Raw genomic sequence first — 26,220 nt, 5'->3', positions numbered from 1 at the left:
CATCCAAAATTACTCCCCCTTCAACCAATTACTAGCAAGACTACACATCCAAAATTCATTAAAGTCATACTCATAACTTAATCAGGAGTTAGGTCTGGAGGGCTTAACGATTTTTTGGTTTTTCTTTTCTTTCCAATTGGAGATGAATCCATTTGTCAAAGATGAAAGTAAATGATAAATTGTGTTGACCTTTCTTTTACTGGCTTCATCAATATATGTTGACCTTTCTGACTTCTACCTTTACATGTTACAAAATCGGTCCTTAATCAATTAATTGAGACAATGCAAGAGTTTCTAGTTATTTTATTTCTATTTTTTTAGAGGTTGTAAGTTGTAACTCTCAAAAGTTTCTTATAGCATGACATTTTTTCTAAAATAAATTATACTACTATTAATATGCATTACAACTTCTATCGCAATATACACTAATAAAGCCAGTAACACAAATATCAAAACAGAAATTATCATTAACTTTTCATTTTTGAAAAAATTTGAATTCAACCCCAAGCAAAAAAAGAAAAGAACCAACAAAATAATAATATTGAAGTCCTCCAAACTAATTCAAAGAATGAGCTTGAGTTTAGCTTTACACGTTGGCAATGTAGTCTTGTTTGTAATGAAGGACGAGCAACATCAACACCAAAAGAAGTATTAAGAGTTTGTTATATTTTTTAATTGTGTTATTCCTACTTTACCCTCTTAAATAAATTAGAAATAAGAAATTCTTTATGGTTTTGTAAGAAAACAAAGAGATTAGAGTGCATCTTGTAAAAAATAATAGGATAGGGAGCAAATCACAAATAAGTGCATATATTAGGGGTGCAAAATGCAAAGAACTCATTTTTATCCCTACTTCTTATTTAATGAAAATTTGTGGGCCAAAATACCCTTATTCGCTGGTCTATAAAACTAGAGATTCTGGGTTCGATCCTCAGCGGAGTCGGAGAAAAAAAAATCGCAAGACAAAGTTTCTATTTTCGAGCAAAGTTACATAGAAACTTTGTCTTGTCCGGCACAAATTTTGTAGAAATGAAGTTATTTGGCATACCTAAAGTATAACTAAAACTTGTGTTCCTAAACATCTTATTACATTTTTACGACTATATGTCATCGAAGATCAAATACGAAATTTAAAGTTAAAAAAAAATCAAATATAAAAATATTTTAATGCTTTTATAAAATATTTAAAAGGAAAGGGTATTTATATAGTACATGGAATAGATAGAGTAAAAAGCCGAATAATAGACAATTGATATAGCGTAAAAAAATTCACAAGGTATTCTTGGATACTGCTATTCAATATTTACCCATTTTTGAAAATTATTTACACATTTTATCCATTTCGAAACAACTTCAAACATAAGGTGTTTAAAGTTACATATGACTAGTTCAAGCCTTTCTGTCTAGAGTTCAAGTAAAAATGACTGAACTTCAGCCATGACACTGCATTTCTGAAGTTGCTATGTAGACTTGCAATTTTTTACAGATTTAAATGGTGATTCCAAAATTGGATATTTGTGCACTTGGGCCTGATATTGCTATTATCACAAGAGCATTAATTCGAGATTTTGGGTTGGGCCGACTCCTCCCTCCTATTTCCCAAGAAGATTTTCCATAATGGGCCCAATAAAACTGATAGTTATTCAGCCCAACAAAACAGAGAGCTTTGATTCTTTTTTCCTTAATTATTTTTTCGTCTCTCAAAAACAGGGAAAAGAAACTAGACGAAGAAGAACCTTAGTAGTTAACGTGAATTGATAACTGATAACTTTGTCAAATTGTGCCTCAAACCCAATATCTGATTCTGGGTGTTGCTCAGTTCATCATATGGCTGCCAATTTCTGGATTTCTTCTCAATAGTAAGTATGTTTAAAAAAAAATCCTTAATTATTTGGTCTTCAATCTTTCTTCTTATTCTTTGTTTGTTTTGACATTTTATCAGCAAAGAACTTTTGGATCCTGAAGAGGTTGACGTTGTGCATCAGTTGGATAAAGAGAGAGGCATCACTCTCGATGATTTCAAGCTCATCAAATTGCATATGTCCATTTGTAATTCCCATTATCTCTCTGTATCCACCATTTAAACTTTAAGATTCTTAGCATCCAACTTATTATATTGTTCAAAAATATGGCTTGAGACTAATATTTATTGAGATTTTACTATGTATATATCTATGTCGAAAGTTATGGGTTCAGATGAAACCGTAGCCAAAACGCTACATCTTCCCTTGTGTGTAGGGCGTTCTCAATGTAGATTTTACTTATGGGAATCGACGTAAAGTATATATCTTTTTAGGTTAATTTGAATTTGCAAGGTATTAATAATATTTTTAGTATTGAACTTATTATATTGTTGAAATTATGGTTTCAGAGCTAATATTTATTGAGAATTTAGTAGGTTTTTACATATGTATTTATACACCGTATCAAAAGCCATAGGTTCAGATGAATTGTAGCCATATGGCTACATCTGCCCTTGGTTTTGTGTGGGTGTTCTCAACTTAGATTTTACTTATGGAAATCGACGTAAAGTATATACTAGCTTTTTTGGTTAATTTGAATTTTCAAGGGTGTTAATCACTTGCTGGAGTTTGCAGTTTATATTACATTATGTTTTAAGCTAATGGCGTTTACTTTTTTCTTGATTTTGTTTTGTGACCTCGTAGCTTGTTAGCTGCATGTTTTTTTTTTTTTTCTCTTCTTCATACCATTCCTGAAATACCCCTTTTCAAAATGGTAGCTTTAGTCTGATTTGCTTAGTAATTACCATATCAAGTATTTTCTTTTGCTCGATCATATAGAAGAGCACTGAAACTCCATCATTTTCCTACCATATTTGATGAAGAGCTGTTGTTTTCTTTTTTCTTTTTAGTAGGATTAGTAAATTTTAGTGATCATGAAAAGAGCGCCAGCAAGTGCATCTAAGTACAAAGAGGTGGCTAAAGAGCTATTATTGCTGTCATTGGATATATTTGTTCCAAAATTTCTTTAATAATAATAATAATAGCCATACATGTCTATTTTCCTGATGTGCACTATGGACCTTGCCCTCGGCTCGCATAATAAGTAGTTTCCATTGTCCCAAAATTAAGAATCTCTTTTCCTTTCAGCTATTTCTATTGGTATCCAATAATTTCCTATCTTGAAGGAAATTAGTGTCATTACTCAAGATCCGAAGACCTAAAATGGAAAATTTCTATGTTGTCATTGCCTTTTAGTTTAGAATTTTCGTTGATTACCCCAAGCTATTCAAAAAACTGTTATTTAAGATTTATCGCTTGCTTAGAGACTGTCTGGTGGCTATGGAAATTTTAGTAGACAGAAACGGAAAAAGCTCTGATTCACCTTATCTTTTGTAATATACAATGAAACATTTGTAATAAAAACCCAACATAACAAAAATATTTGTCAAAAGTATGTAACATACACAAAATACTGTTCTTTTGGCACTTAATTTCTATATCAAACTTGTGACAACATCAAAATATGCATCTCTTTACATTGTATGACCAATTTTGCTGATGTAGATGCTGGTGATTGCAGTTAAATTCAATTGTCTGGCATATGCACACATTTCAGAAATAATTGAAACCTTCAATGTACCTCTAGAGCGCCACTTATCCTTTCTTGAACACATTTTGCATGCCTTCAAAATTGATTTGTTAATTTTTCTGCTCCCTCGCAGATGTTGCGAGATTGGCTCAAAATGTGAAAGTGAGACAAAGGTCTGTTTTCTCTTCCCATTTACTTATAAAGCCTTTTCTTTATAAATAATAAACATTTCTTATGTTCTTTCATCTGCATAGTTGTCTCTTTAAGAGCATAACTTCTCCTCTGAGGATCATAACCTTTAGCCTAGAAACTGGAGTGCTATTCGGTCTGAACAAAACATGCTTTATTCGATTATTTTTTACGAGTAAACATGCTTATTCAATGTTGTTACTGTAAATATCATCAATTTTTGTTTAGACCTATTATTTTCCTGAAGGAAGACATATACTGCTCGACATGTATGTGTTCATTTATCTGTTTTATTACTTGGATTTGAATAAGGTGGAAGAATCTACTAGTTATAGCTCTTTAAAAGTAAGAGGATTCACTCTTCATCGAAAAAAAGTTAGAGGATTCACTTGATGATGGAGGAAAATCAATTCGCTGCTGCTACATTAGTGTGTCTTCTGCTGACTATGTGGATCATAGATGTAGATTACCTATCGGCATAGTTTTTTTTTTTTTTTTTCCGTCACAAACTTTTCAAGATTGCTCTTTGGACATGAGTGTTTATTATGTGTTTCTCCTTAACTTTCACAGTGGGCACTGACAGAAAAAAAGTTATTTTTCCAGGGTTGTTGCTACCGCAATTACGTACATGAGACGCGTATATGTCAGGTATATCATGCTATCTTTGATACTAGGAGGACAGTACACTATTCATTATAAGTTATTTACCTAATCAGAAAAGTTAACTATTCAATGTACCTTCAGCTTGTTGGTGTGAAGGGTACATTACTTTAACTTTTAACCCTACAAGCCACCCCAAGCCATAAATCCATATTGCTTAAAGCCAATGAGATTGTGATCCACTAATGGAGTAATGGTATAAAGCCATTGCATAAATTCTTTAGCTTGCTTAAATGGATCATACAAGAGGAAAAGCGAATAAGTGCTGTGAACAAAATGTAGAACTTACGAGAAAAGAAGATTGGTATTACTTGCTGTAAAGTTCCGATGCAGAACTGGTCGGGTAAATTTAATGCATTGAGGGAGAGAGTCTGAAGAGTCTCTTCTCCAATGATTTCCTCACAGATATGCGCAACCACCAGCCAGCCCAAAGCAAATTAAGCAAAAATATAAATCAGCTGATTCAGGGAGGATATTAGATGGACCAAGTTAGCTATTCTTACAAAAAATGGAAATATATGTACAAGAAATCACACATGCATACATAAATGACAAACTATGAATATGTCATATGCTTCCATATGTTACAAATAAAGTTATCTTAAAAAAGTTTTTTTCCTTAAAAAAAGCACCCTCTATTCTGGTTGTTCGGACCAGTTGTATATTTGTAATTGGAATCCACGTGTTAGCTATTTTCTGGAATAGATTCTGGAAAAATTATTTCTAATCGAAGGAGAATTCTTTAACTGTGTATACTTTCCGTTTCAAAATTGAACCCTTTAAAATCACAATTATGTTCTAGGGGCCTATATTGCTTCACCTTGAACCATTCTCTCTAATAATCTTTTTTCTTGTCCGTAGGAGAAGTATGACTGAGTATGATCCTCGTCTGGTTGCTCCAACTTGCTTGTATTTGGCATCAAAAGCAGAAGAAAGCACTGTGCAGGCCCGACTTCTTGTATTTTACATCAAGAAAATGTGTAAGTACTTCTTTGATTACAATGACGGAATACTTATTATGGAATACCTAATTTAGTTAATTTCTAATGCAAGATTTTGATTTTTCTGATTTGCTTATGCAGATTCGGACGAGAAGTATAAATATGAAATAAAAGACATACTTGACATGGAGATGAAAGTTTTGGAAGCCCTAAACTATTACTTAGTCGTATATCATCCATATCGTTCATTATCACAGTAAGTATCTTCTAGATATTCTTAGTATTCAAAAGAAGAAAAAGTTTTATTGCTGCTAAATGATTTCCAATTACGCCCTGTCCCCCTCCCCTTGAGAAGAAGATTGTTATTGATTCTCCTTATGCCCAAAGCAAACTATCGCTGTAGGTTTCCACTATGTTGTGCGGACTCTTCAAAATCCCTACTGCACCCGTGTTGACACGACATGTGGATGTAGGATCCAAACTGGGTTTGGTCAACTTACCTTGTGTACCTTGACCACATTCTATGACCGAGAATTATAGATTAATCGGGTATTTGGTTTGAGTTTTGGGATTATGTCATGTGTGTGTCTGTATATATATACATATATAGTTATTTAAAGTATGAGAATGCTTTTCTATTACGCGAGATAAGAATAAAATATCAGTGTTTATAAAGAATGAAATTTTATTAGCTTTAGGTCAATAACTTTAACTAACTGAAATAGATACTTTATGTGTCGTAGTATACATTTATTGGCCGTATTCCAGCACCCGTATCCACCCTCGGATCCATACCCCTGAATCCTAAAATTTATGTGATAAGAATCCGACCTCTAGATACGCACCCGGATTAGATACCCACACCTGAGTCCGAGCAACATAGGGTTTCCGTACTTCCATAATAGTTATTGGTTTCCGCAGGTGAAGTATGCTTTGTCAGGCCCCCAGGTTGCATCCCTATGCAGCAGAAACTATAGAATCTTAGTTCATGTATATCTATTTTAATGGTGGAGTTCTGAATGTGAATGATAAGACCAGAGTAGATAGTCGAGTGTTTATGTTTTTTTTTTTTTTTTTTTTTTTTTGGATGAAATAAGATGTTATATTAGGAAGGCATCAAGTAGATGCATGTTACATACACAAGAGAATCATGGTTAAGTCCTGAGAACAAAAACTATCATGGTTAAGTCCTGAGAACAAAAACTTCAAATCTAAATCAGGGAGTTGACCAGAAAGCAAAAATATGGTCTCTAAGCCATATTGATGGAGCTAATGAAGTCTAAAAGGGGTAATATGTCATTTACAGGGGATAGATTGCTCCAACTGAAAAGATTAAAAAAAAAAAAAAAAAAAGATTTTAGACTACTGCTTGGAGTTGAGATTCCTTCCTTCCAAATACTCCAAAAGATACCTGCAGGAATCATCTGCCACGTCTTCTTGATGGAACTATCAACTTCTTTTACGTTCCAACTTTCCATTGCTTCTTTGACATTCTGAGGAATAGACCAGTTGATACCAGAGATTGAGATGAACATATTCCATAGAGCTGCTGCCTCTGGACAGTGTAGGAACAAATGATTCACTGTCTCCAAAGTCCAAACTATTGTGACACATGTAGCATCTGTTAACTAGCTCAAACTATGGTTTTTGCAGTCTTCAGGAGTTCTTTAAGCATGAACGTATAGTGAGGCATTTGATTCGAGTATTGTCACATACTGAATGTACCTTTAAGAGGTGAGGCATATTGATTCAAGTATAAATGAAATTCCTCAGGTGGTGGTTCAAAGTTTTTACAGTTGATGCCTCATTAATCCAGTTGCAATATTGTTTTCAATTGCTGGACAGTTTCTAAGGAGCTTAACGTCTCCAATGTCTTTCAGAGCTTGCACTGCAATAATACAGAGTTTTATATAATCTTGTCCTTTTAAGCAACTATATTATCATCTGTCTATTATCTGGCCTACCCTCTCCAAACAATCAAATTATGATCTTCCTTGTGTATCTGATCAATTTCTCTCAGTAAACAACTTGATTCTTAACTCAATTGGCAGGTTCCTTCAGGATGCCGGCATGAATGATGTAACTCAATTGACTTGGTAAGAAACTTTCAGAGGCTTTCATATCTTTGACCTCCAGTTGAATTTATCAGATTACTATAAAGTATTATGTCCATAATATGTCTTTCCGAAATTCTACATTTGTTTTGTTTTGTCTTGATAACTTCTGAATTCTTTTTGATAACTACTGAATTCTACTTTCTTTCAGGGGACTTATAAATGATACCTATAAGATGGACCTAATTCTCATTCATCCGCCACATTTGATTACTTTAGCCTGCATATATATTGCAAGTGTGCTGAAGGATAAAGAAGCTACTGCCTGGTTTGAGGAGCTTCGAGTTGATATGAATGTGGTATGTATGCAAGCTTAACTCTTAATTGATGACTTTGAAATATAATATGACCATCGTAGACTAGTCCTTAGTACAAAGTCGCCACATGGAACCTTTAGCTTGACTTGACTTTTTTTTCTTTTTCTTTTCTGATATGCGACTTGATTTTATATTTATCCAAGTATTTCATGATTTATCGGCAAGTAGAGATGTATGTAAGTCACCATAAAGAAGATAGAGAAGATTGATTTTGGTCTATATTGGTTTAGGATTTCTGTGAACTCTAAAATTTACTTGATGTCATCTGTTCTTTGTTATGTCAATTGTGGGTGGTGAAACAAGTTGTCTATGCTTGGGAAAATAAAAAATAAAAAATTGATCAATCACACTTTTGGGCAAAATGATTTACACAGCTGTTTAGGTAAATATGATGCAGAAGGTTCCACCATGGCATTGATTCAAGAATGATAATTAGATTGTTGTTCAAAACAACCAGCCATGTTCGTCCGAGTTTTAAACAGCTGGAGCATTTGACTATACTTAGATGAAGTTTTTGACTTTAAGCATAATCTTTTAACCCAAGTTCTCAATGTTGGTTGACAGGTGAAAAATATAGCAATGGAGATACTAGATTTTTATGACGGCCATAAATCGATCTCTGACGAGAGGGTAAACGCTGCCATGAGCAAGCTAGCTGGAAGGTAGTTGATACCAGGGCAGTGACGTAGGTTATGTCACTTAGTTGTCTCTACTCTCTAGATCTCTTGAATGATTGCTGAGTGACGAACAGATTCCAGTGCAACTTCCAAGTAAGAGATTCAAGGGTAAGGAGAGGAGGTGTGGCAACATGTCATAGGATTGAGTCGAATTTGATGTACCGCCATCCAGGCTGGATCTAGATTGTAACTTATGTATTTACATGAATCCAGTAGCTTTGCCCAGACCCTCAATATATGTATTTAAAAAAGCCATTAAATATCTATAAATATTATTGTATGTCAACATTATATATTAACTTGACATTGATGTAGGTTCAAATACTGGATATTTGAGCATTATGATATCTTCAGTTATTCTCCAATTGCTAGTCAGCAAAGATCATAGTCTTGTTTTATGATATGAAGTGAAAAAAATACTTGGAAAAAATGGTGGCTTCCTTGCCCAATCTTGTGTTAATGTTGTCGATAATTAAAACTAGACAGAAATCTGCAAATAGCTCTGGGATCAAAGCAACTGCAACTAACAAGACTTATGAATAGAACCAAAGGTGTCGTGAAAATATTCCCTAGAAGGCACAAACGATTACAAGGATTAATAGCAATTGAGAAATGCATATTGCATCAGCTTCAGGCTTCCTCCCACGTGATTGTCAAAATCAAACATTTCCTCAAGCCAAGACACACTTCTTGAGCTTTTAGAATTACAATATTTGACATTTTATCTCAGAATTAACAAAAGGGGCTTGTCCCGGTCCTGTCCTATGTGCATCATAATGTAACTTTTTTGTTGCTCATTCGCGAATTAGACCTCTGGACATATAGCAGATTCATTCTTCACGTCGCAATCACTCTCCAATGCTGGTGCGTTCTCATCTTTGACCTTACTCTTCCCTTTCTTCTTAGCATGCTTTTTTGCTGCAGACCAATCAAATACATTAGTCCACTACGCCTCTAGCAAAAGTTTTATAGTTAAAAGAGAAGGTGAACGATGAGTACCTTTTCTCCTTTTAGCTTCAGATTTGGCAAAGAAATCTCTCCATTCATCTGTAAGGACAAAAATAGGCTCTTCCTCTTCATCTTCTAAGTCCAGATCTTCGTCTTGCTTCATTCTTCAGATGAAGACGCACAGAATTAGTTAAAGAGCCCGTTTGGATTGGCTTACAGGGTGAATTTGTGCTTAAAATAAGCCCAAAAAATTAATACAGAGAGGCTTAGCCTAAAAAGCAGCTTATAAGCAAAAAAAAAAAAAAAAAACTTATTCCTTTTTGACTTATAAGACATAAACCGGGTGAAAGAGCCAAAATCTACAGGGTGAAAGAGCCTAAAAATTGACAACTCTATCACAACGATAACATCTCAAATGTAAAGCTTCACATGTGTGCCAGAAAGGGATCAAGCCTGTGAGGTTCTACGTTCAATTTCGCTTACAACACCTACTTCATTCCCAGGACTTTATGTTCAAGTCCGGGGTTTCATATCCTTTTCCTCCGCATTCTATATGAAGTGGTTATAGAAACTCCTTACATTTCCAAGATCATTTATACTTTTCTGCAAGTTTATCGGAAACCAAAATAGTTATTTCCCACTGAAGTAGCATTACAACAAATACACAAAATCTACCGTTCAAGTATCAACCACTGACACTCAGCTCTTCAAAGTTCGTTTTTCTTTTTGTGGGGGGAGGGGGAAGGGGAGGGGAAGAGGTGAGGCCAAACCAACCATCATCACCTTTCCAAGAAAAAGCTAACGCGAAGAAATGTTGGATCGACTCCAACATGGAGAATGGACAAACTCCCTCCTCTTTCAATTTCTTCTATTAACAGAACATGCACAGAAATCACTATTTTCTGTGCGCCTACTTCTTGACCTAAGTTACTCGGACTCTCCAAAATGGCTACCGTACCCGTGTAGGACCCTCCAAAAATGCACTACTTTTGGAGGATCCGACACATACCCGTCGACATTTTTGAAGAGTCCGAGTAACATAGTTCTTGACATCCAAATTCAGCCCCAATTAACTCAATATTACCACTGCACATGTGCTCTGAAACTGCAAGAAGTTCTGAACATGTGGAATGGATCTGTTGAGGGATGGAGAGAATTAGGTTTACTTGGAGATGGCTGCATTCAGTAAGAAGATGTAGGATTCCAGGAGATGTTATACACAGAGTAAGGAGGGGCTGAGCTATTAAAAAATGGGCTCTGGGAGTGGAAAGGGACTGATGGGAAAACTGGCAAGGGCAAGGAAAAGGAACGGAGAGGTGCCGAAGCACAAGGAGGAGAGTGTGAAGGCAGAGATGAGGTGTATATGGCTGAACAGAAACTGTTTTGTCACATATTTTCTCAAGTTGATAATGGAAATCCTTTCTTTCTCATCCACTCAAGGGTATAAAAGCACATTCGCAGATTACAGGTGACAGTTACAAGAATGAGACGGAAGCAAACAGTACCACGACATTCAGGGATGGCCGGTCACAATCAGCAGCATAAGGCAAATTGCACACTGAATTTTATTTAACATGTCCAACCATTTTCGCATCTAACTGCAGTGACTTACATTAGCTATTCAGGGGAAGAAAAGATACAAAACGGAGCACCAAAGGAATAGGAATCAGCAGCATAAGGCAAATTGCACACTGAATTTTATTTAACATATCCAGAAACTGAGAACTCCAAGTATTCAGGGGAAGAAAAGATACAAAACGGAGCACCAAAGGAATAGGTACTTCCCATACACTAGTAGAAGAGAACTCCAAGTTTGGAAAAAGTGAATTCCACGATTTCAGACTCTTCATTGACCCTCTGTTTGGATGGTTGTTTCCCGTGGTTCATTAATGTACAATATGGTATGGTACAGTATGGTGTTGTATTGTATTGTACTGTATTAATTAACACAATGTTTGGCTAGACTGTATCGTTTGTTGTGGTTTAATAACATTTGTATTGTTTGGTTTGATTGTATGGTACTGTATAATAACTTGTAAGTTTACTAAAATACCCTTAACTCTTAATTAGAAATTAATTTATATATATTAATAAAACTCAGATAAAGAATAAAATAGGAACTTTAAAAATAAGTAAGTAGTGGGTGGGGGTGGTGGAGGGGTAGGTGGTGTGAGGTGGGTGGTTGTGGGATGAGAGTGGGTGGTAAGGTGGGAGTGAGTGGTTGCAGGGTTGGGGTTGGGTGGTGGTGAGGGATAGTGGGTGGGGGTGATGGAGGGGTGGGTGGTGTGGGATGAGGGTGGGGGTGAGTTGTTGTGGGGTGGGGTAGTGGGGGGTGGTTGGGGTGGTGGGTGTGGGTGGCAGAGGAGTGGGGTAGTTGGGGTGGGGGTGGATGGTAGGGAAGGGGTGAGGTGGGGGTGAGTGGCGGGGGGTGGGGTGGAGTTGAGTGGTAGGGGCAGGGGTGGGGTGGGAGTGAGTGGTATGGTGGGGGTGGGGTGGATGGTGGAGGGTGGGGTATAATGGAGAAATGAAATACGTAACCACGGAAAAATCACCAAATCCGTGATTTCAAAAATTGGGACTTTTCATGGTTATATAACCATGGAATGAATCACGGGTTTATAACACCATACCACATAATGAAAACAAACATGGTTTCATACAAAACCATACATTAATGAACCACAGGAAACCACCATTCAAACAGGGGGTTAAAAGGAGGCACGGAATATACCAACTTCTAGCCTCTAAACAACATCAGCTATCCAGTACTTCTCACTTGTCTTATACAGAAAACCATGATAAAAAAAAAGGAGGTAAAATACTACTAGGAAATATAATTATATTATCAACAAATACGAATGACATTTTTATATAATCACAAAATCCAAACGCAATGTGTAGCAAGTACAAGCACCATTAGAAACACATATCACAACTAATTTCATACTATCCAGAAAATTCAATCTTTAAATTAACACCAATTTCAATCAAAGCAAAAGGAAGCATTGATTCGTCATTGAAGAACAAAAATGGTACCTTGAGTCGGTAAAATTATCATTAGGCTCAGAAATATGTATATTCAAATCGTCAGGCAATAAAACAGGTGTAATGTGTTGTTCAGGGTTTTGCGGCACTGGAGAAGGACTGAAAAGTGGGCATGTTGGTACATGATTGTTGCACTGCAACATGTAGCTGTGAAGTGGACAATTATGTAATATCTGAAAATGATGATGATGATGACTCCATGGCTTGGCACCGACTGAGGAATTTTTCTCCATCGATGGCTTGGAGCTGTACAGAGGAGTGCACTTGCTTCTTTCTTATTTCGGGTCAAGGTATTGGGCTGTGAATGTATATCTTTTTTCTTTGCGCGGATTGTCCTTCATTTGGGGTGCTCTTTAAATTTTGTCCTTCAAATTAGTGATCTTTAAGTTTTATCCCTCGCCTAACACTAGGAGTGGATTCAAACTCCAGCTTAATAAAAAAAAAAAAATCGCAAGGCAAACTTTGCAAAATTTTGTCTGAAGGCAGAATTTGGCAGGTACGCGCAGAATTTCTGCCTGAGCCATGTAAATTCTGCCTGAAGGATAAAATTTAAAGACCATCATTTTGAGGGCTAAAAATTAAAGACCACCCCCAAGGCCAATCCTGCAAATTGCCCAATGTATATTGGCAGATGGGCTACACAATAAAGCCCATATATACTGGTCTCTTTCCCGCCTGGACTTACCATTCAGTGGTTCGGCCCACATGAGAAATAGGGGCAATTTGCACGATTGTTCCTCATACAGATTGGTCTTTAACTTTGGTCCCTCAATTCGTTGGTCTTTAATTTTTTCCCCTCAATTCGCTGGTCTTTAATTTTTGGCCTTTGCATAAAAAAGTGGCCGAAAATACCCTGAGATTCTGGGTTCGAAACCGAGTAGAGTCAAAAATAATAATATTTTCGCAAGGCATAGGTTTCTATGAACCTATGCCTATTCGGAGGAAGTTACATAGAATTTATGCCGGAAACGGCAGACTTTGCCTTGTAAGGCAAACTTTGAGTTATGCCTTAAAGGTAAAGTCTGCCGCATAAGATAGACTTTTGGCAAAAGTCTTGCCTGGCTATTTTCTTTTTTATTTTACTGTGCGGGGGTACGAACCCAAAATCTCGAATTTTATTTTCACCTTTTTTAAGTCAAGTCAAAAACTTTAAAGACCAGCAATTTGATAAGTCAAAGTTAAAGTCCACCCCAAAAGAAAGACAATCCGCGCGAAAAAATGATTGTACTGCACCATCCATCCCTATTTTGTGTTGGTCTTTAATTTTTGCCCTTCATAGCAAATAACTTTTTCACAGGGCATGAGTTTATATTTTCGCATCATAATATCCCACAACTTATTTCCAGCGCCTTAAAAAAGTTATGACCTGCTAGGCATAAGTTCGATTTTGAAAGGTAAAAATTAAAGATCAGACCAGCTGAACGACAAAAATTAAAGACCAGCCCATTTGAAAGGCAAACCATGCAATTTCTTCTTGTACAACACAAGCCATTCTAATTCCGTCGTTTCAATTTATGTGACATAGTTTGACTAGTCATGCAATTCAAGTGAATACTGAATATATTGTGTTGCTAGTGAGGGGTACGGGTTAATTTTAATACCATGATGATGTTTACAGTTCACGATATTTGTGTTGTCCTTTGTCTATATGATTGATTGTGTGTGTTTTTATTATGAGTTTGTCATAATAATTTCCTAGTTATTGCGAAAAAAAAAATATAGATTCCTTGAAAGAGCATTTGACTCCCATTAACGAAGTTTAAACCAAATATTAGTTGTTGTTAGTCTAATTATGTTTGGTCTTAACCTAACCGATTGACTTTACTAACTAAAACCAAACCAATATCGTACGTTGACGGGAGAGAACCATGCTATAGTGACATTTTCAAAGTCCACCAACTCCCACTGAAGGTTGAAATTTTATACTGTGCTATATTTTAGGCAAAAAAGGGATTAACATTCGAACAAAATTTCGTAAGTTTGCCTTTTGTAAAAATTTTATACAAATAAAGCAGATTTTGCCAATTGTTAAATTTTTATACGAAATTAAGCAACTCTGTCATCCGTTAAATTTTTAATCTAAGCACCCCTATTGTCAGGAAAAGTCTCATTTTACTGTTGACCTCTAATATTGCTCCAGTCTGAGAGTAATTTATTTGAAATAAAGAATATTAGTAATAGATCAAACGTCTAACAAACGATATAAATTCAAACAGTATCTCCACAAACGACATAATTTGAAACAGTATCTCCCCTATTTATAATGTGATCATGCTTTGAGAAATTCCTAGTTTGGTCCCACATAGTTGAAATTGAATGGTTGTGTTATGAATTTTACAAGTTAAAGCAAAAGGCAAAATGATGAGTTAGTTAGTGGTCACTGGCTATTGGCATCTCATTTCCTGCCACCCACTTTGTTGTTGTAGATAACAAAGGGACCTACCAGGACCAAATTCAACTATGACAAATGCTGGGCCGGATCCAGAGAACATGCAGGTTTACAAAAATTTAGTAACTTTTGTATATATTTTAAATATTTGATTGTGAATTCAATTATTATTATACATTAATTGAGATTATTATAAAAATTTATAAACTTAAAATCTTGAATTCTATCATCACCAACAGCCAACTCGTCCCGCCACTCCTTAAAAAGCTGCGGGGTAAAATTAAAACGAAATTTAGAAGCTTATTGGTGGAGGAGCTGAGCGATCACAGCCACACGATGAGTACTGGAAAGCTCATCTGACGGCTACAGTGCGACGGCGCATTGGATAGATGGTTGTTTTTATGTCTACCAACCAACTAGGGCATGTGGAAAAATCTAACCCCCTTATTAAAGTCAAAACTTTGAGCAATAGGTGGAGTAGAACATGATTACAATTAGTTTTTTCTACTATGACGTCTAAAATATTTTGTGCTTACGTCAATTAACCGATTAGATTGATAATTCGTTTAATTTACAAACACAAAGGTTATCAAAGATAATTTTGTTTCTCACTCATTTAGACCGTAATAGTTGTCAGACACACACCAGGCATTATAGTTGAAATACGAACTAGAAAATTATATATGACAGAGCGCATTATAGCTATAAAATTATTTGAATTTTTTACTCTCTAATAGTTTAAAATTTAATAATCGACTTCAATTATTTGCGAGAAGTTATGATTGTTGTTATAGTAGTCATTTGAAGTTTTAAGTAAGATGATTCACCTAATTTTTTTCACAACGATTCTCCCTAACACAGCAAGTTTTTCTTAAAAAAAAGTTATTTGATACCTAAAACAGATTAATTAATTTGAATTAGCATCTTATACTACCCCGTAAATATATGCATACATTCCATCCTTTCCAGACCTCATTAATTGGCTAAGTTGTTGTTGTTGATTCGCATCTTATACAGCCAATGAAGGGAATCAAATAGACCGACTCAGATCTTGGATCTTGACTAGCCCCCGACAAAAGTTGGTAAAACCCTTCCACACATTCCAATATACCAAACTGCAACCTTACGTTGTTTTTTTTTTTTTTCCTTTTTAATATATATTTTCTTACCTTTTTTTATTACAAATAAAAATGCTGCGAAGTTGTTGTAGTAATGCTCACACATCTCGTTCCCAGATCCCTATAGTATATGTTCATCAATAACAGCCTTACAATTCCCATTCCTCCATTTCTTCAATTGATTTTTGGTCAAATTTTCCTCATTTGGGTCATTGGGTGTCTCAAATTTGGAATCTTTGGCTAAAATATTTCTCTTTTTTTTTTTCAGACTAAGAGATTCAATTTTTTTTTTTGCTATTTATTTCTTCATCACCTGTGTGATTCAGGTGGTTGGGTGGTAAGATCTGTTAAATTATTTGGTTGTGTCTGTTCAATGGGCGCATTAGATGAGGGGCACTATCATGCAGAAATAGAGAATGAAGTGAATCTTGAACTTGGCTTTGAGGGTCAACCTGAAACAGTGGCAATAAAGGATGCTGTAAGAGTCCTTTTGCAGGGTTTGGGTGAAGATATCAATAGGGAAGGCATCAAGAAAACTCCTTTTCGTGTTGCTAAAGCTCTTCGTGAAGGAACTAGAGGTGAATTCTTACACCCTTTTGGATGTTATTTTGATATGCTTTATAGGAATAGTTTTTATTTGTGCTGCATCAATGGATCTGCTTGAGATCTGGGGAAAGTGCAGCATGTGCATCAAGCTTGTCAGTGTGGATTTGTGTCTTCAAAGTATTATTAGTAATAACTACTGAAATAGTATGAATGCATAGAGTAAGTGTTCAACATTTTGTCTCATACTCTTAGTTTCTTTGCTGTGCTTTTTGGAAAATGCCCAAAGATGCAATTTTTAGCTGAATACAAATAGACTTAAATTTCAGGGGTTACCTAGAATTTACGCAATTGGTTTTTTTTTTTTTTTTTTTTCCATTGTGTAGATTCTGCAACCATGGGGGCTTTGTCCCTCTATGTATAAAAAGGTACAGAGAAGGTGTAGGGTGGTGGAATTAACCAGTCAAACAAACTTTGTCATTTTCTAGGAGTAGACACCTTTTATACCATTAGATACTTCCATAAAAGTTATGCAGATGGACACTAGCGGAAGAGAGATGCATTAAGGCCCCGTTTGGACATGCAATTTGGATATTTTAAGGAGTATTTTCTCTTATAGACACAAAAAACCCTACAAGTTGTGAAAACCATCAAAACATTCTCAATTGTTATACAATCTTACCAAATGAGCAGTCATAGTTCATAACAAAATTAATATGCTAATTCATAACAACCGGCTCAAAATTAATACTAGAAGACCTTTCTAAAAATACTACATCAATTGATCAAGTTTAGTTCAATAAATAAAATTAAACTATGGGTCTTTTTTTACAAAATTAAAAGGTTGGCAGACATAAATAAAATTTGGTGAAAGTTAATGAGATTGGTAAATGATTGATGGGAGTAATTGTTAAAAATATCTACCAACTTATGGGTTAAATTTTATATTTTAAAAAGTTGAAACCATGGTTTCAAACGCATGTCCAAACGCTGGTTTCAAACCATGGCATGGCCAAACGCCTACTAAGTTTTAATAGTACTTGCAGGTCTGGTTTCTTTCATTACACCAAATAATTATATTCACTTTGTAACTATAATATATTTATTCCAGAGAATTGAAGCAATGATTGCCTCACACTTCAAAAGGAAAAGTTTTTTGGGTTAGGGCTGGTGGTTTCCAACCCCTCAAAACATCTCAAGTTTCTTTCCCTCCAAATCGTCCAAACATGTTGCCTTGGATGGTTTGCCATGTCCTCCTGATCGACGGACTTTCCAGCTTTCCACTGTCCCCTTTAAAAAGTTCAGTAATCTCCTCATGCACCTGTTAGTCAGTGAAGCAGGAGTCATCAAATCTTCCAGGAAAAAAGTGGTCTTTGAATGTAGGACAGGAGCTTTCTCTATTTCATATTTTCTAGATGGATTCGGCGCTGTACTTTTTGAAGTTTCCCAAAAGTGGCTCAATTTTCCATCGTAGAGGCTATTTTTGGCCATTCTGGTGTGTCCACTTAGGTGGAGGTTGGAGGCTGAAAAACTGTTTTGTATGAAGCTATTGGAGTGAGCCTATATATAGTTGGGGGAATGGGGAAGTCATGAATGTTGAAAGGAGCTTTCAGACGACCATGAAATGCCAAGTAGTTTCATCCATGTAGTTGATTTGGAAATGCATCCTTGTGCACAGTTAATTGAACTCACGCGTGTATGTCTCTTCAACAGACGTGAGAGGAAGTAAACATGAAAGATAAAAGTTTTCCATCTTGCACATGGAACATATGCTTTACTGTCTTGCACCTATCAAAAAAAATATGCATTACTGTCTTGTAGTTTATATTTTAACGTGGGAAGGGTATCATAAGCGAAAGTATGATATCAGGTGGCTTATTTGCATTCAAGAAAAGCATCTCTAGAAACAACTTTTCTTCAACTGCACTTGGGAATTTCATCTTGTCTGTTATTTCTAGCACTTGTTCCTTTCTATTTTGGTTGCTAGTTAGTGCTGGATTTGTGTTCTTGGTTGAAACAACTAAAAATTGTCTCATAAGTTAAAATTGTGCCTCACAGAGGATTTGCAGAGCAGCTTCTCTAGTGATTTTTTTAAACTCAAAGAACTTGATAACATCATCACAAAGCGTTGCATGTCATTAGTAGCTTTCTATCTTATGCTAGTTAACTTTGGAACTCAACATGCTGTGTGCAAAGGAAATCTACATCTTCTAATAGCATAAAACATGTTGATATTTTCAATTGCACCTGGGTTGGTGAATTGATTTTTAAACGACTGTTTGAATCTAGTCTTACATATTTTATCTTGTATGAAGGTTACAAACAAAAAGTGAATGACATCGTTCATGGCGCTTTATTCCCTGAAGCTGGATTGGAAGCTGGAAGTGGTCAGGCTGGAGGAGTTGGTGGGCTCGTGATTGTTCGAGATCTTGATCTCTTCTCATACTGTGAGTCTTGCTTGCTTCCGTTCCAGGTTAAGTGTCATGTAGGTTATGTTCCATCTGGAAAAAGGGTAGTAGGACTAAGCAAGCTCTCCCGGGTTGCTGATATTTTTGCAAAACGGCTCCAAAGTCCACAACGCCTCGCTGATGAAGTTTGCACTGCTTTGCAGCACGGAATCAAGCCGACAGGTGTCGCTGTGGTTCTACAGTGTATGCATATTCATTTGCCAAATTTTGAATCAGCATTTCTCGACTCGACTTCCCAAGGATGGGTAAAGATAGTAGCTACCTCGGGTTCCGGTGTTTTTGAGGACCGGGACGCTGATGTTTGGACTGATTTTTTGAGTCTTCTGAAATTCCGAGGTATAAGCATAGACAATGCATGTCCTAGGACCTCCGACCAAACATGGTGCCCTTCTCAAATTTCTGGCAGGTCGGGACAAGCAAATTCAGCTATGGCAAATGCAGTGCTTTCGATACTTAAGTCTCTGGGCGAAGATCCATTGAGAGAAGAGCTTGTAGGAACCCCTTCACGCTTCGTGAAATGGTTCATGAATTTTAGAAACTCTAATTTGGAGATGAAACTGAATGGCTTTGTTCGAAATAGAATAGATACTCGTAGTCCTTCTGATCAGGTTGGTAATTTTAATATCTGCTCCGAGCTGAATTTGTCATTCTGGTCCCAGTGCGAACATCATCTACTTCCTTTTCAAGGCGTTGTGCACATTGGTTATCACTCTTTGGATGGAGTGAACCCTGTTGGAAGACCGCTAGTGCAATCAGTAGTACATTTTTATGGCTTTAAACTCCAAGTACAGGAGAGGCTTACCAGGCAGATAGCCGAAACTGTTTCATCGTTCTTAGGCGAAGACATAATGGTGGTTGTGGAAGCAAATCACACCTGTATGATATCTAGAGGAATCGAGAAGTTTGGAAGCAACACAGCCACATTTGCTGTGTTGGGTCGATTTTCCACAGACCCCGCTGCAAGAGCAAAATTTTTGCAGAGCCTCCCAGACTCTTGTTCTGCAGGAAAATGAGGCTTTTTTCAAGGAAATATACAGGTTGTAGCTACTTCAAGTGACTCTAAACTGGAGGAATTGAGAAGCATATTCGCTCTGAATTGGAGATCATAGGTCATTTGCTCGGAGCGCAAGGTCCTCTTTTTTACTTCTAAAGCATAGTGATAAATGAGGTGATGAAATTTTATCCATTTTTTTTTTCCATCCTTATATTCTGTAGCATGAGCAAGCGTCCATACCAGCAATCTTTTGAAGTTGCCCTTGATTTATTTTTTTTACCCTAATGCAGTTGCCATTGATTTGAAGTGTCATACTTGGCACATTTGTGCCATATAGCATATACATGGTGTTTTCCAACTTTTTCTGCGATATTAACGTTATTGAAGTCCTGATTGAATTCATTTCAGTACGATTTGAATCGGAGTTTTTCCTCAGTGTTCCGAGCTAAAACTTTCTTTGAAGCATCTAATACTTGCGGTATCTACTTCATTAAGTACAAATAATTGATTTTTCTAACACAGTAATTTTTTTTGCCTTTTTCAAAGGGCAATATGCCAATGACTGAATGAAGACCTTTTCTGACCCTCGATCGAAAGGATATAACACATATGAAACATTAGCTTCCCCGAATTTATGAGGTCCAAGTAAATCGTGGTAGAACTTGGACTCATACAGTTGTGATAGAATTCCGAACGTGAAGATATTTTTATCCAAAAAAAATGCACAAAAGTTACTCGAGAAACTTTAGCAGCCTTTTTTTTCTTTTTCGAATAAGTTTCTCCTATATTTTCAAAAACTCTTTTTTAGTCCAAGCAACTGAAATTTCAAAATGTCTCAATACTATTACCCTCCTCGCATATTAAAAAAGCTGACAGGTCTAATTCTTGTATTTACTCATCCGACCGAATATTAAGTCAAACACATATAATGCCACAAAGAATGTCGCTTCTCTCAGCAAGAGAACTAATGCTGAACAGTCACTTATGCAACAGTAGTAGAACAGCGCAGTTACTTAACGCTCGTAATGCTTTACAAAGATTCTCTACAGAATGTCATTCTTCTCCAGGAGAATTATTGCTGAAAGTTCTTATATATAAGGAGAGTAAGACAGCTTATGCTGTTTATACACATAAAAAGCATGCATTTCCGAAACATAACAGCTACAGATAAAATGCATAAACCTCGATACATCCGAGCTTCATCAATATACTTAGTCATCTGACCATAAGTGTCGGATTGTACGCCAATCTACATTTACATCTGATTGGGGGGTCTCGGGTTGGAGATCGCGAACAGAATCAACCCCACTTGCATGGCAATCTACGTTTACATGTGGTTGCAATTCCTCAGGCTGAAGATCGGGCACAGAATCAACAGTAGTTGCATTGCAATCTATGTCTCCATGTGATTGTGATACGTGTAAATTGGGAACAGAAGCAACCTTGGCTTGGAGAGTATTCATGAAGATCATCCCCATTCCGAAAATTATTACTAGAACCGCATGTATCAGTAGAGATGATACAAGCAACTTCAAGACACCCTAAACGAGAAAACGGTACTACATGTTTGAAATTGCACGATAAGCAGTAATTTAAACTGAAGTGCACATGTGGATGCAGTGTATGGTACAGTTTACAACAAGCACTAGTCAATTATCATCTATAAAACTAAGAATACTTGCATTGTACTTTTTCCATCTATGTCGTTATACCATTGAACGGTATAACCTAAAATGTATTGTGCACGCAAATATAGCCCTACGAACTAGAAATAGCAATATAATAATTGGATCTTAGTAGGGGTGTCAATATTGAGCCATAAAGTGTAAGCCATCCAATTTCAACATGTTTAAGGCGGGAGACATTCATCTAAGTGGGAAAATAGGAACAGCCTAAATCAATGGTCCAGCAGACTAGGCCACATTGCTAACCACTACGAAATTTTGTTGAATAATCGAGGATTACAACTATGTTTCAATCCCAAAAAGTTGGGGTCGGTAAATAGTAGATGACTCGAAAAAAGAAAATGACAGTCAAATTTTTTTAACCTACAGTAGTTTTACTCTGTTGCGGAGTGAACGATTTTTAGCAACTCAACTGTAAAGCTACAGAGAGAAAAATAAAAACAAAGCAAAAACCGTAGAAGTGATTTCTAATCTCACCTTGCTGCTAGATGGGCTTTTGTAAGGTAGGTTTCTTTTGAAGGGTAGGTTTTTATCTGCGTGCTCAAGACAATAGCAAAGCATGTTGAGTATAGTGAACCTAGTTCCTAAATCATCACTTTCTGAAAACACAAGACCAAAAAGAGAAAAATAAAAGGGGGTTAGAGTTTTGTTCAACTTAAATAAATTCATGTAATAGCAGGCTAACTTATCTTGATGCCACCTGGGATGTCAAAAATTTGTTTCTTCGGATGGATACCCAGCAGCTGTCCCAAATACATGCGGATGCGAGTACGATCCGAAAGTGAAAGTAAATCACCATGCGTTAGCACAACAACTGGCTTTTCATCTGAGATGGCGAGAATAAGCAAATTAAAAGAGCCGTAATGTGCTCCAACAACAAGAGAAAGAAAATGGGATGATAAATACTGAGATATGTTATAAACTTAGTATCAATCTAACACTTATTTTTGAATGGGCTAACACTTTTTTTTCCTTATTATTTTCAACATTATTTTTTGAATCCATAATGAACTCCCTCATATTCTGATCAGGGGAGCTTCAATTAACATCAATTGTTATCTAATAGAAGAAGTGCACTTCGTTTCTGTCTACACATTTTTTAGTACTCACAAAATGCATATAATAAAGTGACTTAATACCTTTGAATGACAAGAGAGGGTTGTTGAAAGTTGTAGCAATAGCTTGAGTTTGTTGCCTCTTTGTTTCATCATCAGTGTCCATCAATTGCAGAATTTGGACCCCACTAACAACAAATATGAGAAAATTAACCACATTGGTCTCAGTGGCACGGTATCTATTTCGTCCTTTAGACTTCAGATGTGCATCATCAGAATCCCTGCCAAAAGGAGCATTTCAGAGAGTCGAGGTACCCCCAAGGTTTTGTTCAAGGAAATTTACAAATAATCATATAAACCTTGTTATTCGCTTCCCATGACAAACCCCCTTTCTCATCCAGCGCTTCACCATTTTCTTATTTTCACTCAAATCAGCCGACAAACCACGTGTGTCATACAAACAGAAAGAACTTGAACCTCTTGGTATCGCATACTCTTGGAGAAAATATGTCCCATCTCCATTAGAAGAATCTGGTAACCGGCAGATTCAAGAACAACGAAGCTGTTATGACATGTTAATTATCTGACAACTAATATTTTGAAGACAAAAACAAACTGTATTGCACTGGCATCTAGGACAAACATAGTAAACACGATAATCACATTCTTTCTGATTAACTTTTATCAGAGTCTTATTACATGGGAAAAGGAGAAAGAGAACGTACATGATACTTGAGCTCTTTCTGGTGTAAAAGGATCATCATCAAATAGCCTGGAAATCTTGTTAACAAGACTGCTTTTTCCAGATCCTCTCGGACCAATCAACAAGAGTGTTGTCTTTTTTGGTATATTGTAATCACTCACTTTCATGCCACTCACCTCCTCAATTCGTGATCCAGGAGTGTAGCTGCAGGTGTTCATTTCCCATGTATCTCAACAGATGTATAATATTTACAAGTAAAACAAGACAAATAACTTTATATCATGCTATAATGGATTCTACCGTGTACAATTAAGAAACTGAATTACTGCTGAGATGAAATCAGATAAGGTTATGAAGTGGGTTGAGAACCATGAGATCTCAGGTTCAAATCCCAGCAGAGACAAAAACACTAGGTGATTTCTTCCCATCTATCCTAGCCTTGCTGGATAGAGTTACCTGATACCTGTTGCTGGTGGGAAGTAGCAGGTATCCCGTGAAATTAGTCGAGGTACACGGTTATCCAAAAAAATAAAATAATAATAATAAGATAAGGTACACCCGGCTCTCCCCAGACACCACTTGTGGGACTATACTGGGTATGTTGTTGTTGTATAAAGTTATGCAAAAATAAAACTAGCTAATTAATAGAACTCTATCCAAATTCAGCTGTCTCTAGGCCGTCAAGTGGATGAACAATAATTGGATAACCAGATGAATTGTATCTATCCTCTCAGATAAACTCGAATGGATTAGCTTTCCTAATGCCATGGTTAAATACAGCATCGGTGTGTGTAGAGCTGTGTTAAGCATCTCGTTACATTTAAGCTGATGTAAACATCTGAGACCCCACTTGTGGGATTACACCAGATATGTTGTTTTATTGGCATCGCTTAACATGTCATGGAGCAAGCTATTAGAAATTTCTTTTAGCACGAAGCATGTATTTTTTGGACCAACATTTTTAAGGAGGTGTGTCGTAGATAACACAAAATTTGGATGGATGAGACCCAAATCTCTACCTCAACCACTAAAACAGGATTTAGTTACAACTTGGGACAAAGGCTCTGGATTATTTTCTTGTTCAAATTCAAAACTTAAATATGAGACTAGCTATCGCCATTTCCCACTTTCTGGAGCTTAGCAAATTGTCCAGTAATAAAACCAAAAATGCAACATTCATCCGAAAATCTTTGGAACAGAGGAAGAGAAATCAAACAAGGCCATGAAACACACCGCACCCACAAATAAATATGTTGAACAACTCTGAGGAGCATTGTATAATTAGTAACTGTTCTTATCAGTTCAATATATGATATGTGGGGCATCTGCCCATACGACATCAACTCATTTTTAGGGGAAGGTGATTCGCGCATCGGCCTTGCATTGCACTATGCTTGGGCCTGGCTCACCCCCACCGAACCAGTTTAAACGTTTTTCAAAAGTTAGTATATTTAGTTACTTATTTCCAGAGAAAAAGAAAACAGAAAATGAATGACAAATTACTGTACCTTAAGATTTTATTTTTGGCTTCCTCCAAATGGTCCTTATGGAACTGCAGTTCCTCATAGCTCTTGAGGACATCCATATATACATTCCTTATCCGCTTTTTATGAACCTCCTCCATCATATTTGAAGAAGCTCGAACGAATTCCTCCAAATCCACAGAACCTAGTCCAACTTCTCCATTCTCCCCTTTTGCACCAAGACAATCACCACCACTACACACATTCCAATTTCCAACCACTAGTATTACAAACATGTATGCACACACACATACCAAAAAAAAAAAAAAGGAACTAGTTACAGAAAATACCTGAGAAAAGTAGGCGAGCCTAGTGGATTTTCAGGGAACTTTTGTTCAAAAGATGATTCTTCTGCAAGTACCAAAAACTCCATCTTTTTCAGTGTTATCAATACATTAAGTGTAGAATCTTTAAATAAATAAATTTATGCAAGAATCATAAAGGTAGAGGTCAGGTTTGCGTAAATCCTACCCTCCCCAGACCCCAATTGTGGTTGTTGCTGTAATCAAATTTACTGTTGGTCTCCAAATTAGTCCAATGAGTTATATGAGCAAAACTACTTTTATTATCTAACAGTCAAACTACTGCAACACCTCATTCTTTATCTAAATTCATCGATTACAAACATACATATGTAAATTATGCAAGAAATGGGAAAACACACCAAAAAAAATGAAACCTATATGGAAAAATTCATTTAATATACCAGTGGAATAGATGAGAGGGGAATTAAGGGATTTTGTATCTCCACCCATAGCTGTGAACCTGCAAACTATAGTGAATACTTATGTGATTTTTTATTTTTATTTTTAAAAAAAATTCCACTCTTTAATGTGAAGAAAAGAGTGGACTTTAAAGAGCTGATGATGATGGAAGTTTAATTACTTAACCAAGAAGAGTTAAAGGTTGAAGAAGCGAAAATAAGAAAGGGTTTTTAATCACAGTGGAGTGTGCACGGTGTTTTTTGGGAGGATTATCGTGAGTTTCTGCCACGTGTCATCTGATTCAGCGGTAGTTGATTGGTTATTAGAGTCTCCAGTTTCATTATGACTTTCTTTATTTGAGGAGGTTACGCTCAGTTGGAAAACAAGAAATTTAATGGGGTTGGACACTTTGGCCCTTTGAACTGTTCTTCGGATGTTCTTTAATTGAACTTATTTACCTCAAGTTGACGAAATGAAAATGCAGTCAGTTGGATGCCAATAATTTATCAGGAACATTTCGATTGGTTGGTATCAACTTTTATTTTGTTGGGCGAGTTTGAATCCGTAATCTCATTTCTCATTTTTCCTTCCCCTA

At 36.3% G+C, this 26,220-nt stretch overlaps 4 protein-coding genes across 5 annotated transcripts; 2 read left to right on the top strand and 2 right to left on the bottom strand.

Annotated features, from left to right (window-relative positions):
• Positions 1-1,681: 1,681 nt before the first annotated feature.
• On the top strand, positions 1,682-8,797 carry LOC132043510 (cyclin-C1-2-like). Its single transcript, XM_059433989.1, has 9 exons — positions 1,682-1,859; positions 1,943-2,049; positions 3,686-3,725; positions 4,345-4,389; positions 5,263-5,381; positions 5,484-5,598; positions 7,394-7,438; positions 7,608-7,755; positions 8,338-8,797. The coding sequence occupies exons 1-9, from the start codon at positions 1,828-1,830 to the stop codon at positions 8,437-8,439; spliced, it is 753 nt and encodes a 250-aa protein (XP_059289972.1). The 5' UTR covers positions 1,682-1,827; the 3' UTR covers positions 8,440-8,797.
• A 168-nt stretch (positions 8,798-8,965) lies between these two features.
• LOC132043512 (uncharacterized) lies at positions 8,966-12,732 on the bottom strand. Its single transcript, XM_059433990.1, has 3 exons — positions 12,435-12,732; positions 9,450-9,562; positions 8,966-9,368 (listed from the first exon to the last, which is right to left on the bottom strand). Exons 1-3 carry the CDS (start codon positions 12,674-12,676, stop codon positions 9,256-9,258), a joined length of 468 nt encoding a protein of 155 aa, XP_059289973.1. The 5' UTR covers positions 12,677-12,732; the 3' UTR covers positions 8,966-9,255.
• Positions 12,733-16,004: 3,272 nt separating this feature from the next.
• On the top strand, positions 16,005-20,357 carry LOC132043520 (GTP cyclohydrolase 1). Its single transcript, XM_059433999.1, has 2 exons — positions 16,005-16,528; positions 18,809-20,357. The coding sequence occupies exons 1-2, from the start codon at positions 16,324-16,326 to the stop codon at positions 19,972-19,974; spliced, it is 1,371 nt and encodes a 456-aa protein (XP_059289982.1). The 5' UTR covers positions 16,005-16,323; the 3' UTR covers positions 19,975-20,357.
• A 591-nt stretch (positions 20,358-20,948) lies between these two features.
• Positions 20,949-25,947, bottom strand: LOC132043518 (uncharacterized). Of its 2 annotated transcripts, none has more exons than XM_059433996.1 (9): positions 25,628-25,947; positions 25,212-25,272; positions 24,907-25,116; positions 23,421-23,602; positions 23,055-23,226; positions 22,780-22,976; positions 22,341-22,466; positions 22,118-22,239; positions 20,949-21,496 (listed from the first exon to the last, which is right to left on the bottom strand). In XM_059433996.1, exons 1-9 carry the CDS (start codon positions 25,674-25,676, stop codon positions 21,167-21,169), a joined length of 1,449 nt encoding a protein of 482 aa, XP_059289979.1. In that variant the 5' UTR covers positions 25,677-25,947; the 3' UTR covers positions 20,949-21,166. The 2 variants fall into 2 exon arrangements, with proteins under 2 accessions (XP_059289979.1, XP_059289980.1); XM_059433997.1 differs by lacking the exon at positions 25,628-25,947 and adding an exon at positions 25,393-25,532.
• Positions 25,948-26,220: the final 273 nt, after the last annotated feature.

Source organism: Lycium ferocissimum, unplaced genomic scaffold, assembly GCF_029784015.1.
Source record: "Lycium ferocissimum isolate CSIRO_LF1 unplaced genomic scaffold, AGI_CSIRO_Lferr_CH_V1 ctg258, whole genome shotgun sequence".
In the NCBI taxonomy this organism is placed as follows: domain Eukaryota; kingdom Viridiplantae; phylum Streptophyta; class Magnoliopsida; order Solanales; family Solanaceae; genus Lycium; species Lycium ferocissimum.
The sequence above is the reverse complement of the archived record's forward strand: the minus strand, read 5'-3'. Positions and strand labels throughout refer to the sequence as shown.

What these genes read in the sequence shown, in the direction of transcription:
- LOC132043510 (XM_059433989.1), top strand. Translation starts at nt 1,828, where the DNA reads ATGGCTGCCAATTTCTGGATTTCTTCTCAATA. An exon ending in CAAATTGCATATGTCCATTT is followed by an intron (nt 2,050 to 3,685) that starts GTAATTCCCATT and finishes GCTCCCTCGCAG; the next exon opens with ATGTTGCGAGATTGGCTCAA. An exon ending in GATGTAACTCAATTGACTTG is followed by an intron (nt 7,439 to 7,607) that starts GTAAGAAACTTT and finishes ACTTTCTTTCAG; the next exon opens with GGGACTTATAAATGATACCT.
- LOC132043512 (XM_059433990.1), bottom strand. Translation starts at nt 12,676, where the DNA reads ATGGAGAAAAATTCCTCAGTCGGTGCCAAGCCATGGAGTCATCATCAT. An exon ending in GATAATTTTACCGACTCAAG is followed by an intron (nt 9,563 to 12,434) that starts GTACCATTTTTG and finishes CTTCATCTGAAG; the next exon opens with AATGAAGCAAGACGAAGATC. An exon ending in TGAAGCTAAAAGGAGAAAAG is followed by an intron (nt 9,369 to 9,449) that starts GTACTCATCGTT and finishes ATTGGTCTGCAG; the next exon opens with CAAAAAAGCATGCTAAGAAG.
- LOC132043520 (XM_059433999.1), top strand. Translation starts at nt 16,324, where the DNA reads ATGGGCGCATTAGATGAGGGGCACTATCATGCAGAAATAGAGAATGAA. An exon ending in TCTTCGTGAAGGAACTAGAG is followed by an intron (nt 16,529 to 18,808) that starts GTGAATTCTTAC and finishes TCTTGTATGAAG; the next exon opens with GTTACAAACAAAAAGTGAAT.
- LOC132043518 (XM_059433996.1), bottom strand. Translation starts at nt 25,676, where the DNA reads ATGGGTGGAGATACAAAATCCCTTAATTCCCCTCTCATCTATTCCACT. An exon ending in GCCAAAAATAAAATCTTAAG is followed by an intron (nt 23,603 to 24,906) that starts GTACAGTAATTT and finishes GAACACCTGCAG; the next exon opens with CTACACTCCTGGATCACGAA. An exon ending in ACAAATTTTTGACATCCCAG is followed by an intron (nt 22,240 to 22,340) that starts GTGGCATCAAGA and finishes TTGTGTTTTCAG; the next exon opens with AAAGTGATGATTTAGGAACT.